Genomic DNA, 14,236 nt, shown 5'->3' with positions numbered 1-14,236 from the left:
TGCTGCACCGCCGACTGTGGTGCTGTCTGGAAGCGCCAGGGTCCCTTTTCAACCAAGTGATGAACAATAACAGCTGAAGAGATGCAGAAGGACTCTTGCTTGAAGGGAAAGAGGGCAGCTGCTTCCTGGGTGCACCACCTTTACCCCTTCCCCTCAAACCACCTGGAAGGGATTTCTGTGGAATTCTGGGGGGCAGGGAAGGAACAGACTCAGTGCCTGTGCTCTCTCCATGTTTGTATCTCTCTGTGAAATCGCGCACGTTTGATTTTCTTCAGCTTATATGCACAAAGGGCAGAATAGACTTCCTCAGTGACCTGATTCTGTTCTCACACCTGTGTATCCCCACAGATTTCACTGCTTTTAGACTCTTGAGTTGCACCCGTGTGACCAAGAGCAGCATCAGAACCTGTATTTTCAAAAAAGTTAGTGTAAATGAGACTCCGACTCTGGTAGTGTAAAGAGTCAGTGTCATTACATTTACATTCACTTCAAGGCCTCTTTCTGTTGCCAAAGTGAAGCAAATGAGCCTTAGTGTGAGAATCCATCTTTTACCAACAGTCTCCCCGACTATATCAATATGTTTATTTAAAAATAAAATTGCCTCTTGGTTTGTTCTTTCTGGCTTTTGTTATACAAGTGTATTTTTTAAATTTAAAATGTCATTATACTGGGATTAAATCACACTTCTGCAATCAAGCCAATGCTGCTTCTATTATTTTGCTCTTCCTCATCACAGCTGTGGACTTCACATGCTGAACAAGGGAGGTCACCCCACTTGGTCAGAACGGACGGAACAGAGGAAAGAATTTTAAGCTCTCCAGTGTGATGTCTAGAATGAAATGGAGAATGTTAACATCTCGGGAGGTGGAGGCGTCAGTGTATAAAATATGCGCACACACACAGAGCTGAACCACAAAGTTGTGTCAGCACCCAATGTCATTATGATGTGATAAATGCCTCACTCATACCACAAGATGGCACTAGAGCCAGGTTTTGTGGATGAACAATATTTCACCAATGGAGCTTTATATTTAGCAAATGAAGAAGTGCATGTATTTCAAAGTATTAATACTGCTCTTAAGCCAAAGCCACTTGAAAACACTTCAGTGCTTATCTTTAGAGTAATTTATTACCAAAAAACATGTATTGCTATAAGACAGACACCAAGAATGATCATTTCTGTAATTCTCATCACATCAGAGACAAGTTACTGATATTTACCATTTCCGATATACTTGTTCTCACATGAGCTGAAAGGACCAAACAAAACCCCCATATGTAGAAATCTGACACTTTAATATAAAATGTAAAATAACATTTTTTTAAATTTAAAGAGCAGGTGTGCTAAAGTGGTATCTTTACATAGGATGACAGAAAATTCTTCACACACATGCTCAAGTAAATGCTGTAGAAAACATGGACGTGTTCCTTGCATCTTTCAATGGATAAAGCACACAGCAGCATCTAAATTGGCCATGATTTGAGAGGCACAGTGACCTGGGGACACACTGTAGCCACAAGCTAAGGTAAGGGTCCAGTCCTATGCACAGAACTTTAATGGAGTTACATGTGCAAGACCAGACTCTTCAAAACTTTGAGAGTTTCAGAAGGTGAGTCTGAGCTGTAGCAATAATATGATAGAACACTGTAGAAATGCAGACTCCACACACTCTGTGTTAAAAGCAATTATAAAATGTCACCATCAACCTCTGCACAACAAAATCTGTACAAATAATCCAGAATAATTCCCCTTTTTAAAAGCAATTTTTACAAAAATAAAGGTTTCAAATGTAAAAGAACTGAAGTACAAACCTCCACCATGATTCAGACTTTGAAGTTTTATTTTAAAAGAACTGTCAAAGAACGTATCTTCTGATGCATTTTCTCTTTGCCTCTATTGTGATAACTATCAGACCCTTGTTCCTTACCGTTTATAACAGCCGCTTCAATGGTAGACACAAAATCTGTTTACTTACAAAACTATATAAGTCATCCGATAAACATACTAGTTTATTATTGTAGGGTTACTAATAAATCCTCAGCTACTTGTGAAGTCTGTAGAAAACCTGAAGGAACAGACCGTTAGCTACAGAAAAAAATGCATGTAAAGAATTACATGAAGTTTGCAAATAGATTAGGGAAAAGGGTGGTTCAAATTTCTTTGTTTACTGTAGTAACCTTGACAGTGTCCCTTTAATACACAAGGATACTTAAGATTAATTTAATAAATGTCAAAAGGGGAAAGAATGTCCCAAGACTAATTTAAAATTGACTACCCATGGTTTAAAAGAGAATCTATTTTCACTGGAATACTGGCCTGCTACTGCTCTCAGAATATTTTAGTACAGCATTGTATGCTTTAAAGATGGCTTAACAGTTTGGGTCACATTCTGCTGTCTTCATTTAGCTCTAATGCTGCAACTGGATCTGTGCAGGCCCCCTGAAGCCAAAGGGGCTAGACGCAGGCACAGAGATCCATCTGTGCAGATCCAGGTACAAGAGCAAGGCCTCTGTTTTACCTAGTGCATGAAAGGGCACATAGTTAGTGGCACAATGACAGGCAAGTTATTTTAGGTCATGGACTTCCTTCTGCGTCACTGAAACCATGCTAAAGAGCTAGTACAACAAAGTTCTCATTAAGCCCTAGATTCTGCCACCATTATTTACAATGAAGTTGGCTTCAATAGGATCACTTGCCAAGAGTCTGGCCCGATGAAATGAAGCTGTAAACATCTTCATCCTGAAATGCACTAACACTTGCAGCATCACATGGACATTACTCAACACACAGATGTTAGTGGCAGAATGTTCTCCACCCAAAACACACATCATCTGGCATCAGACAGTTTACAGAATATTTTTTTAAAGAAATTTAAACAGGCTGAAGGGAAACAGCAGCTCCTGCTATTCCATTGAGGGCTACATTGTGACTCAAGGGAATAAAAGCTCCTGTAAAGGCTCTGTACCAGCTACCCAGACCATAGGTCCCAAGCATTTAGGAGTAAGCAGGCACCACAAGCCCATAAGAATCACAGCAACATGTTGCATCTCAGGAATACACAGGCAGCAACTCTGCGCATCTAGAACCAGAACCTAGAGACTATGAAGATTAAGACTTGAGACCCTCTGCCAAACCATGTAACAATGACACAAAAGCCTCTCAGTAAAAGATGTGTTAAACAATGTCTGCTAAACAATCTACTGTCTGGTCAGCCCTGTCTACCAGCATGCTAACTTTTTAGAAAGACCAAGAATTTGAGACTCCATATATGGCTGCCATTGTAGGAAAAATGAAAGCTGAAGGTCCTGTATATTCTACAGTTCACCAGGGCAGCTGGAAACGAGTAACAGAAAAGAGCAGATACAGACAGTATTGAAATTACTGGCATGCCTTGCTTTGCTTTGCAGTTTCACTGCTATTTAAAAGCATACCATGGTTTTTATCAGGTGTAATGTGTGTAGTTATAGTGGAGATTGTAGTGCTACTGCTGGGCGAGAAAATTCTCTCTTAACAAGCACCTACGTTTCCAGTATTACATTTTTTCTAAAAGCCTTGGCTGCCCCCAGGGTCTAGTCATGATCAGCATCATCATGGGGGAGACAGACTCGAGTTTGGATTCCCAGCCTGGGAACCTGCCCTCCTGCTGGGTTTGCAGGAGAATGACGAGGAAGAGGAGCTACTAGTTAGTGAATTGCTGTTACGTTTTGGCGGAAGCTACTTGTATACGTTGCTAGCAATAGAGGAGGGAGAGGTTTTAGGAGTTTACACTTGGGAGCTTGGCATGGGGGAGTGAAGGGAGAAGGATTCCTGTCAGTTAAGTCATGTTCAAAACCAGCAAATGTAGCTTGGATGGGTGGTGGAGTTAACCTCTGACCAAAAAAAACCGAGGATGCCCTTGTATTTTGACAGAGTACAAACACCTGTCACTTGGTAACTGTACACAGTGCCACCTCAGAGCCATTAATGAGATGGGTTTCTAAGTTCAGTCTGGTTTCTAATACACTTTCCATTCTCCTGTTTTAATTATCACTATAGCATTGGTCTCTACGAGAAACCATTCTGTCTCACTGGTTCATGTCTTCCTGTCTAACAAGGGACATAAGGAAATCTGGTAATTTAGCCAGTGAGTTTCCTATAGGACAATGACTGTTCTACGATATTGTTAATGATGTCTTAAAAAATTCTTCCTATGTGATCTAAAAGCCAAGCATCCCTGTGTGTTGTACACAAGGTACAGAGTGTGTCACATTTGAAGTCAGCTAGCTCCAGTTTTTAAAAAACAGTGACAAACTGATCTCCATACAGGAGTATTCAACTGAAGTCCATTTTTAAAAGCATCCATAACAAATAAAGTCAATGCAAGAGAATGCTGTCACAGAATAGCAACTCCTACTACTATTGTAGAGAGAAATTTATGAAAAACACTAAGGTTTATCTGGGAGTCATGTATCTAGTGAGGACATTCAATGACTTTATAGCCCTCATACCAGAGGATTGAAAATCAAAATTAAACCTACTTAAGTGCAACACAATTACAGTTCTTCTTCGAGTGATTGCTCATATCCATTCCAGTTAGGTGTGTGCGCCGCGCGTGCACATTCGTCGGAAAACTTTTACCCTAGCAACTCAGTGGGCCGGCAGGTCGCCCCCTAGAGTGGCGCCATCATGGCGCTTGACATATACCCCTGCCGGCCCACCCGCTCCTCAGTTCCTTCTTACCGCCCGTGTCGGTCGTTGGAACAGTGGAGCGCGGCTTAGCTGACCTCCACTTCCCTAGCTACTCGTAGTTCTCGTATATAGTTATGCAGTTATAATCCTTTTATATATATATTTGTATAGTTATACGTTTTTTCTTTGCTAACATAGTTAGTTTAGTAATTGTTAGCGGGGTTCAGGAAGTAGCCCCTTCCATGAACCCGGTGCCGGAGCCCATGCACGGCTCACCGGGTTTTAAAATGGGCTCGGCCTGCCAGAAGCCGATGCCGAAGGGAGATCCACACGACTCCTGTTTGAAGTGCCTCAGGGAATCACACTTGACAGCTAAGTGCCTCATTTGCAAGGCTTTTAAGCCGAGAACAAAAAGGAGCGGGACTTTCACTTACCCCTCCACCTTTGGCGCCGAGCGATAATCAAGCGGCTGGCAGAAGCGCCTCCTCGGCACCGGACCCCGCCGGTACTGCTAAGGCCTTTCAGCACCGGCCGTCGCCGGCACCGAAGTCGACTCGGCACCGCTCCCTTCCTCCGAGGTCGAGAGAGCCTACAATTCCTGCTGGTGCCTGACGGCTCCCCGGCACGCGCCGTGGTTGAGCCCCCTGCTCCTGCTGCTTCCGTGCCACCTGCATCGCAGCCAGAGAACTCGTCTAAGTCGGATTGCCCGGCACCGACACCTGCAGAGGCACCGATGACATCGGCACCGTCGATTCCAGTCCCCCAGGGCCATTGAATCCGGTGCCTGACAGCTCCCCGGCACGCGCCGTGGTAGAGCTTACTGCTCCTGCTGCTTCCGTGCCAACTGCACCGCAGCCAGAGAACTCGTCTAAGTCGGATTGCCCGGCACCGACACCTGCAGAGGCACCGATGACATCGGCACCGTCGATTCCAGTCCCCCAGGGCCATTGAATCCGGTGCCTGACAGCTCCCCGGCACGCGCCGTGGTAGAGCTTACTGCTCCTGCTGCTTCCGTGCCAACTGCACCGCAGCCAGAGAGCTCGTCTAAGTCGGATCGCCCGGCACCGACACCTGCTGAGGCACCGACGACGTCGGCACCGTCGATCCCGGTCCCACAAGGGCCGTAGAATCCGGTGCCTGACGGCTCCCCGGCACGCGCCGTGGTTGAGCTACTGCTCCTGCTGCTTCCGTGCCAACGGCACCGCAGCCAGAGAGCTCGTCTAAGTCGGATCGCCCGGCACCGACACCTCTGAGGCACCGACAACGTCGGCACCATCGATTCCAGTCCCACAAGGGCCGTAGAATCCGGTGCCTGACAGCTCCCCGGCGCGCGCCGCGGTTGAGCTTATTGCTCCTGCTGCTTCCGTGCCGACGGCACCGCAGCCAGACAGCTCATCTAACTTGGATCGCCCGGCACCGACACCTACCGAAGCTCTGACGACCTCGGTACCGTCGATCCCGGTCCCACGAGGGCCGTCGAATCCGGTGCCTGACAGCTTCCCAGTATGCACTGTGGTTGAGCCTGCTGTTCCCTCCACGCCGGAGACATTACCAACGGCGAGGGATCTCATTGCCATGACAGAGTCGATGCTGCCTGACCCCGGCACCGCCGGTGCGGGTAATACAGTCTCTTCATGTGACCGTCCTCTGTCAGCACAGCAGAGCGGCACCGTTCATGATCACGGTCCCGCAGACACTCCAGATCCTGTCGGCACGCCCGACACCACTTGCAGTCCCGGTGCTGTTTTCCTCATCGGTATTGGTCGCACTCGCTGCACCGGTCGGTATCCCGTTCGCCGACCCGCTATCGGCACCGTTCCGACTCCCGGCACCGCGACAGGTACCTTGACTCCTGTAGCCTCTCCCCGAGCCTCGAGATTTCGGTCGACCTCCAGGCACCATTCTGGTTGCGGGTCTGGATCTCGTTCCAGGTACCGGTACGCCTCCCGGTGCCGGTTCCCGGTGCCGAGTTGGGCAAGGTCCGATAGAGTCAGAGACTCTGCCTGTGCCTTCTTTTAGTACCTCCATGGCCATCCGGACACGCATCCGTGTCATCCCACATGCGCAGATCTTATGCTCAGGACCACGATTCTGATATGATGGCCAGCGGGCGCCAGCCCTGAAACCGAAAGAGGCTTGGCGAATGAACCTGTTTGGCCGCCAGGTGTACTCTGCAGAGGCCCTGCAGCTCTGGGTAGCAAAGCAACAAGCCTTGCTTAGCTGCGATAATTATAGCACCTGGGTGAAGGTAGTTTAGTTTATGGAGTTTCTCCCTCAAAACTCCCGCCAAGAGTTTGCTGCCGCCTTGGAGGACGAGGGAAAAAAAGGTACCCTGAGCGTCCCTCCAGGCCTCGTTGGACGCAGCAGACTCTGCAGCCAGGACTCTGGCCTTTGGTGTCGCCATGAGGTGCATCTCATGGCTTCAGGTTTCAAACCTCCGGCCGGAGCTGCAGTATGCCATTCAGGATTTACCCTTTGTTGGTAAAGGCCTTTCGCGGCAAAGACAGCCCCAGGCTGCCAAGCCTGATGGACAATAGGGTCCTAATGCGCTCTCTCAGCATGCATATGCCAGCAACCAAACGCAGGCCTTTCTGTCCCCAGCCGCCATACTCTGTGCCTAGCCAGAGACAGGACTTTGGCAAACGGCGAGGCCAAGGTGGTCGCAGAAGAACGTCAGGACCCCTAAAGAGCCAAGGTCAAGGTCCCTCGCAATTACCACTGGGACCAAAGACGAACCTTCCAAGGTGTGCCTGAGGGCGGTGTACCAGTCACAGGCCGGGATCCCAATCCCGCTTTCTCCTGGCGTGGCCCCAGTTAATTTCAGATCGCTGGATCCTGCGCACGGTGGAGCATAGGTACCACCTCTAATTTGTTCCAGCCCTGTCCCCCTTCAGGGACCCCTCTCACGAGCAATTCCTCGTACAAGAGGTGCAGACGCCGATGGACGAAAGGGGCAAGGGGTTTTACTCCCGTTATGCCCTAGTCCCTCACTCGAACGCAGGTCTCAGACCTTCCTAGTCCTGCACGGACTCAACCGGTTTAGGATAAGGTTGAAGTTCCGCACAGTATCCCTGGGAACCATTATTCCATCCTTGCCTCCTGGGGGCTACTATGCCGCCCTGGATATGAAGGACGCGTACTTTCGCAACGCCATCTTCCCTCCGCACAGGAGATACCTCCGCTTTCTAGCCAACTGTCAGTACTTCTGGTTTACGGCCATAGTCGCCGCCTTCCTTCGCTGATGTCGGATATGCGTTTTTCCGTATCTGGACGATTCGCTTATCCGAGGAGACTCTGAGACACAAACCATTCAGCGCGTGGGCATCGTCACGGTCTTATTCACAGGTCAAGGCCTGATGATTACTATAGAGCAATCCACTCTGGTTCCCATGCAGAGGTTGGACTTCCTAGGGGCTATCCTGGTCTCCTACCTAGCCGGAGCCTGCTTATCACAACTGCGGTTTTAGGCGATGGCAACAATCATCTGAGGTCTGCAGGCTTTCCCAACGACCTCGGCTCGTACTTGTCTCAGTCTCCTGGGTCCATGGTTGCCCGCAAGTTTGTAACCAAACACGCCAAGCTCCGCCTCCGTCCTCTCCAAGTCCGGCTCACCTCGGCGTACCACCCGGACAGGGAGCCAATGGTCATGGTAGTCACCGTTCCCTCGAACACCTTAGGCTCCCTAGAGTGGTGGCTAACTCCCTCCCTGGTGTGGGCAGGGATGCGGTTTCATCCGCCCCAGCCCTCACTGACCCTGACGACGGACGCGTCATCTCTCTGCTCAAGTGCTCATGGTCACCTCCGAGCTTAAGGCCTTTGGTCTTCTCGGGAGCTGGCATTCCACATCAATGCCCCAAAAATGAGAGTAGTCCACCTGGCGTGCCAGGGGGTCCAGCGGCAGCTGCGAGGCCGTTGTATCTCGGTGTTTACAGCCAACACAGCGGCCATGTGCTTCATAAATATCCAGGGAGGGACATGGTCCTCCCCCCTTTTGTCAGGAGGCCATCCATTTCCGGGACTTTTGCATGGCCCACTCGATGGAGCTGGTGACGTCCTTTCTCCCAGGCGTTCGGAACGTCTTGGCGCTTTGACTCAGCAGGTCTTTCCTGTCTTACGAGTGATCACTCTGCCCCATGTGAGGCGTTCTGCTTTCCAGAAGCGGAGATGTTTCCTCACATAGACCTGTTCGCTCACCGCGAGAGCAGAAAATGCCAGATGTTCTGCTCCTTCCAAGGTCTCTCCTCGGGATCGATCTTGGACGCATTCCTGATGCCGTGGAAAGGCCAACTCCATTATGCCTTCCCACTGTTCCCACTGGTTCATTAGGTCCTGCTCAAACTCCGCAGGGGCAGAGCACGCATCATCATGATCACTCCAGAGTGGTCCAGGCAGCACTGATATACCACGTTGCTCGGCCTGTCAATAACAGACCCAATTACCCTGCCACCCCACCCAGACCTCATCACTCAGGGCAACGACAGGCTTCGTCACTCGGACCTGCAGCCTCTTCGCCTCACGGTGTGGCTGCTGCGTACTGAGCCGGGGTGACAGGAAGCCTTCCACCTGGTCAACGTACCGGGCCAGGTGGAAGCGTTTCTTCTACAGCTGCAATACGCTCGATCTTGCTCCTGCTGAGGTCTCGATCCCCTCTATTTGGCCTGCCTCTGGCCTTCAGCGGCAGGACCTGGCGGTATCATCGCTGAGGATACACTCAGCAGCCATCTCTACCTTCCAGCCAGGCTAAGGTGGACGTTCCGTGTTCTCACGCTCTATGGGTTCGAGATCCCTCAAGGGCTTGGAGAGCTTGCACCCTCGGGTGCGCCGCCCAGCCCCAACCTGGGACCTCAACCTAGTTTTAACCAGACTTATGTCTCCCCCAGTCGAGCCGTTCACGACTGGCCCTCTGCTATACCTGTCTTGGACGACAACTTTCCTCGTAGCTGTTACATCGGCCAGACGGGTCTCCGAGCTCAGAGCTCTTACAGTGGTTCCGCCGTACACTAGGTTTCACAAAGACAAGGTGCAGTTATGACCGCACCCGGCTTTCCTCCCTAAGGTGGTTTCGGCCTTTCATGTTACCCACAGCTCAACGCAATGGGCACAACCATTGCACTCCTTGGACATCTGTGGAGTGCTTGCATTTATATTGCGCTGCCAGAACCATTTCGTAAGGTGCCCCAGCTCTGTCACGGTAGCGGGCCAAAGGGAGGGCTTGCTTGTTTTCCTCTCAGAGGATCTCATCTTGGGTGATGGCGGACTTCCGCACTTGTTATGATTTGGCTCATATTTCCCCAAGCCACATCATCGTACAGTCTACCAGGGCTCAGGCTTCATCTGCCGCCTTGCTGGCTCGTGTTCCTACCCACGAGATCTGTCGCGCAGCTCCATTGGTCCTCGGTCCATACCTTTGCTTCGCAGTATGCCCTGGTTCAACAGTCAAGAGATGCTGTAGCCTCTGGCTCAGCAGTTTTCATTCTGCCACATTTCACTCCGACCCCACCGCCTACGTAAGGCTTGGGATTCACCTAACTGGAATGGATATGAGCAATCACTCGAAGAAGAAAAGACGGTTACTCACCTTTGTAACTGTTGTTCTTCGAGATGTGTTGCTCATATCCATTCCACACCCGCCCTCCTTCCCCACTGTCGGAGTAGCCGGCAAGAAGGAACTGAGGAGCGGGTGGGCCGGCAGGGGTATATGTCAAGCGCCATGATGGCGCCACTCTAGGGGGCGACCTGCCGGCCCACTGAGTTGCTAGGGTAAAAGTTTTCCGATGAATGTGCACGCGCGGTGCACACACCTAACTGGAATGGATATGAGCAACACATCTCGAAGAACAACAGTTACAAAGGTGAGTAACCGTCTTTTACTGTCTACAAACCATGTATGCTGTGGTATTTCCACAAGCAGAACACGTGAACAATCAGGCCTTATCATTTCTGCAAAGCTGTGTTCTGATTGCCTGAAGCATGGCAGTCCATTCCTGCAAGCCACACAGATGCCATTTGCTATTTTCCCCCAAAATTCTTCTGTCCTATGAGCAATGAGCTAGTTTCCAGTCCTCTGATCTGAATTTTTATTAACAATGACTAGCCAGCAAAGCAATCTTAGTGGTGGCCACCAAATTCATTTTGTATATGATATAAGCAGCATTTTTCCAGAAATTCTTTTCATAAACATCTAAATTAAAAATGCTATAAAACATTTAAGACATCATAAATAAACTTATTCTAAAAAATCTCTTTTCAAGCAATCAATAAATAAAACCCATCCTTATTTGCTAGCACAAACAGGCTGGATCATAAAAGTGCTATGGAGAATCTGCAGAGACCTTGCTTGTTTCGTACTTAGTTGCTCAATGGTTTCCAAGGCAGAGCTTCTTGCTCTGGTGCTGCTGTTCATCTAGTGATTGTGTTTTCTGTACACCATCTAAAACACAAGATGTTTTAAAAGAATATTAAATATACATTAAACACTCAAATGTATTATGACCATATCAGTGCTGTTGTGCCATGTTGGTCTCAGTATATTAGAGAGAAAGGATGGTGAAGTGGGTCCAGTGACAGATATTAGTTCATCCCCTTCTTTCTGGGGATAATTAAGCAGACTCAAGCCCTAAGAGATACCTATATAAAGTATCAGGCAACTGAGAATTATGCAGCTATTGGTCCACTGAAAGAATGCTGGTGACATGCCAGCACATGCTGTTTATATAGTCATTAGCAAACAGAGATGGGAGTCGAGAGCTCTAGATCAAAGTCTATCCTTTTTTATTTGCTATAACACATGGGGCTGAGTCTGGACCCAGGGCCTACACAGATCTTCTTTCATATGTACTCCAAGTTCCCAGGGAAGGCACAGGTCAATGCCTTTGCCACATTCCCAACTATGAATACTTGTTCACAGATTAGAGTGGGTTTAAAACTGCAATCAATTAATTAAAATATTTAATCTACTTTAGGACAGACAGATACTCTATGCAGGCACAGCATTGTGTGTGCACACAGCATTTCAGGATTCTCACACCTTGGGCTGAAAACAGAGGTAGCACATTCAGTTTCAGCAAGGATAAGGGAGCACCTTTCCCCAGATGGAGGAGCTTACTCCACTTAAGCACAGCCATTGTGAGGTAAGCAGGGATTTGGAGCAATCCAATTTTTGAACTGCTCCGCTCCAGCTCCGGGCAAAAACCTACTGGTCCGTGCTCCAGCTCCGGGCTCTGCTCCAAAGCCCTGGAGGTAAGTATACTGAGTGGCCCAGAATGGAGATGGTTAAAAACTCAAGGGCACCACATTAAAGGAATTAATATTTGGAAAATGACCTGTTGACAACAGCTGTCAAGCACTGGGACCTTATGCACTTCTCCTCAGCTAGGGTTGAAAATAGTTTAGTTCAGGGATCAGCAACCTTTCAGAAGTGGTGTGCCAAGTCTTCATTTATTCACTCTAATTTAAGGTTTCGTGTGCCAGTAATACATTTTAATGTTTTTAGAAGGTCTCTTTCTAGAAGTCTATAATATATAACTAAACTATTGTTGTATGTCAAGTAAATAAGCTTCATTTAAAATTAAATTAAAATGCAGAGCCCCTTGGACCAGTGGCCAGGACCCAGGCAGTATGAGTGCCACTGAAAATCATCGTATGTGCTGCCTTCGGCACGCGTGCCATAGGTTGCCTACTCCTGGTTTAGTTATTGGAATTCTGCAGTGGTTAGCAAACACTCATGTAATATCTGATGAAATACCCTCAGAATTCCTGATCAAACAACCAAAGAAGAGAGTGCCCCTGAGTATCGATCTCAAATTTCACATAGACCTCACTGCATGCTGGAGTTTAGTCAGTGCTCTGTGGCCTCTCACAGACCAGAAACAAACAGTGAAACTCCTAACTGTGTATATAGTATGCAGACTCAGCACTTTAAGTCAAGGTGATCCCAGTTATCTGCTGGAACAAGATATCTAGCATGCCTTCTGCATTGTGTGTTACAAGTATTTTGGCTCTGTTTACACCATTTCCAAACCTGATTCAGAGGCATTCCAAGGGCTAACAGTTGATGCTAGTTTGTTGCAGTGAATCATTTCCCCTGACTTAATCCCTGTCTTTGGAAAGTGACAGCTCGCTTGGCACATACACTTGCTTGGGGTTGAAGGAGTGGGAAACAGCTCATATTCAGTGATCGGGGGACCAACTGCCATTAAATGCAATGGAAATGAGAGTTGCCTGAGAAAAAGTGATTAAAAGTATCGGTGCATTTTTTTATTTATAAAACGTGGACAGTGGTTTGAAGTTTTGAAAGCATTAAGTGACTTCAGAGCCCACATCTCACTGAAAGTCATTGGTACTTGTGCTCCAAGTCACTTGAAGGCTTTCCAAACACTCTCCCAATAGGATGGATTCATCAGTGCAAAAACTAGGATACTATGGATAACTTACATACCTGAATAAAGCACTACTGGATATTTATGTTGCGTGGTGGGTACCAGGTTTGTTTTTTTTAAATTAATACAGAAGTTTTATACTCATCTCTAGTATCTAGCTGAAAGTTTATATAGGCATGTTGTCTCTGTCAGAATTTGAAAAGTGAGCTATAACCTTGCAAGTATTCAGGGATTGTTTTCAAAATCTGTTGTATTTATTGCTTGTATGTAATTGTATGTAATTACTTACAATCTGTTACCACAAACACTTACTTTCTCTGGCTGTGGGCTCATGAACATCAGTGTGGGATGGGCTTAGTTGCCACTGTGAAAAAGAAAAAAAAGTTTCATTTATTCTAGAGGACAAAAACAAAGAATGGGAGGAAGAGAACGTTTGGGATATTACTTCATTTTAAGGAAGTGAGCTCCTCTGACACTATAAAGCTACAAACAAGGTTTGCTTTCTTTACACACGTCTCCTTTTGAAGGAAAAAACTATTGCTCTGTTAAAACCGTATGGCCACAGCTTCCACTTATGAGGTGGAATTGCCTGCCAGAATGGGAGAGTTGCACCAACATCCATGATCTTTAACACCTACAAAACCCGGTGCCTCAGAACAAGCGCCTAGATCCACCTTCCATGCTATGCACTGTGACTCCTCCAAGAACTATGTTCTCGAATGGGCCCTTCCAGTGGATACCTCCAACCCCACCCCAGTATATGAAGAGGAGAGTTTGGAGGAGGTCACTTCATACAAAAATACCAACTGAGTTAGCAATCTTATTTAAGGGAAAACTTTGTAGGGAGATACCATGGCGATACTCCCAGCTCTGTCTTTGGTCTGCCCCTTTTCACTTTGCTGGGTATGCACCATATACTGTCCCTTTAGATGGGCTTCCAAAGGATCAGGGGAGTATGCCATAGAGCCCTTCTCTTTCTTCTCTACATCTACTCTGTGTGCATATGCCCTGGCCTCCCCACATGGTAGCAGAGAGGACAGTTGCACTCATAACGAAATACTGAAGATTAGAATCTTGGGGAGAGTGTGTCATATATATTTTCCTCAGCTCCCAGCCTGTTACCAAAAACCCAGATTTTGTGGGGAGGGTTGAAGACAGGACTGTATATAGTTAGGAAGGTCCCATTTTA

At 47.8% G+C, this 14,236-nt stretch overlaps 1 protein-coding gene across 5 annotated transcripts in view; it reads right to left on the bottom strand.

Annotated features, from left to right (window-relative positions):
* CDADC1 (cytidine and dCMP deaminase domain containing 1) overlaps positions 1-14,236 on the bottom strand; it is a 33,952-nt gene continuing 19,716 nt past the window's right edge. For 4 of the 5 annotated variants that reach the window (XM_050949437.1, XM_050949467.1, XM_050949477.1 and 1 more), the window contains 2 exons: positions 13,360-13,411; positions 10,543-11,099 (listed from right to left, as the gene is read on the bottom strand). In XM_050949437.1, the coding sequence (XP_050805394.1) occupies positions 11,026-11,099; positions 13,360-13,411 (126 nt within the window). In that variant the 3' untranslated portion in view covers positions 10,543-11,025. Of the gene's footprint in view, positions 830-10,542; positions 11,100-13,359; positions 13,412-14,236 lie in introns of those variants that run through there. The other variant, XM_050949448.1, reaches the window with a different exon arrangement.

This window comes from Gopherus flavomarginatus, chromosome 1 (genome assembly GCF_025201925.1).
Source record: "Gopherus flavomarginatus isolate rGopFla2 chromosome 1, rGopFla2.mat.asm, whole genome shotgun sequence".
In the NCBI taxonomy this organism is placed as follows: domain Eukaryota; kingdom Metazoa; phylum Chordata; order Testudines; family Testudinidae; genus Gopherus; species Gopherus flavomarginatus.
Note: the sequence above shows the minus strand (reverse complement) of the source record. Positions and strands in the feature narration are given on the sequence as shown.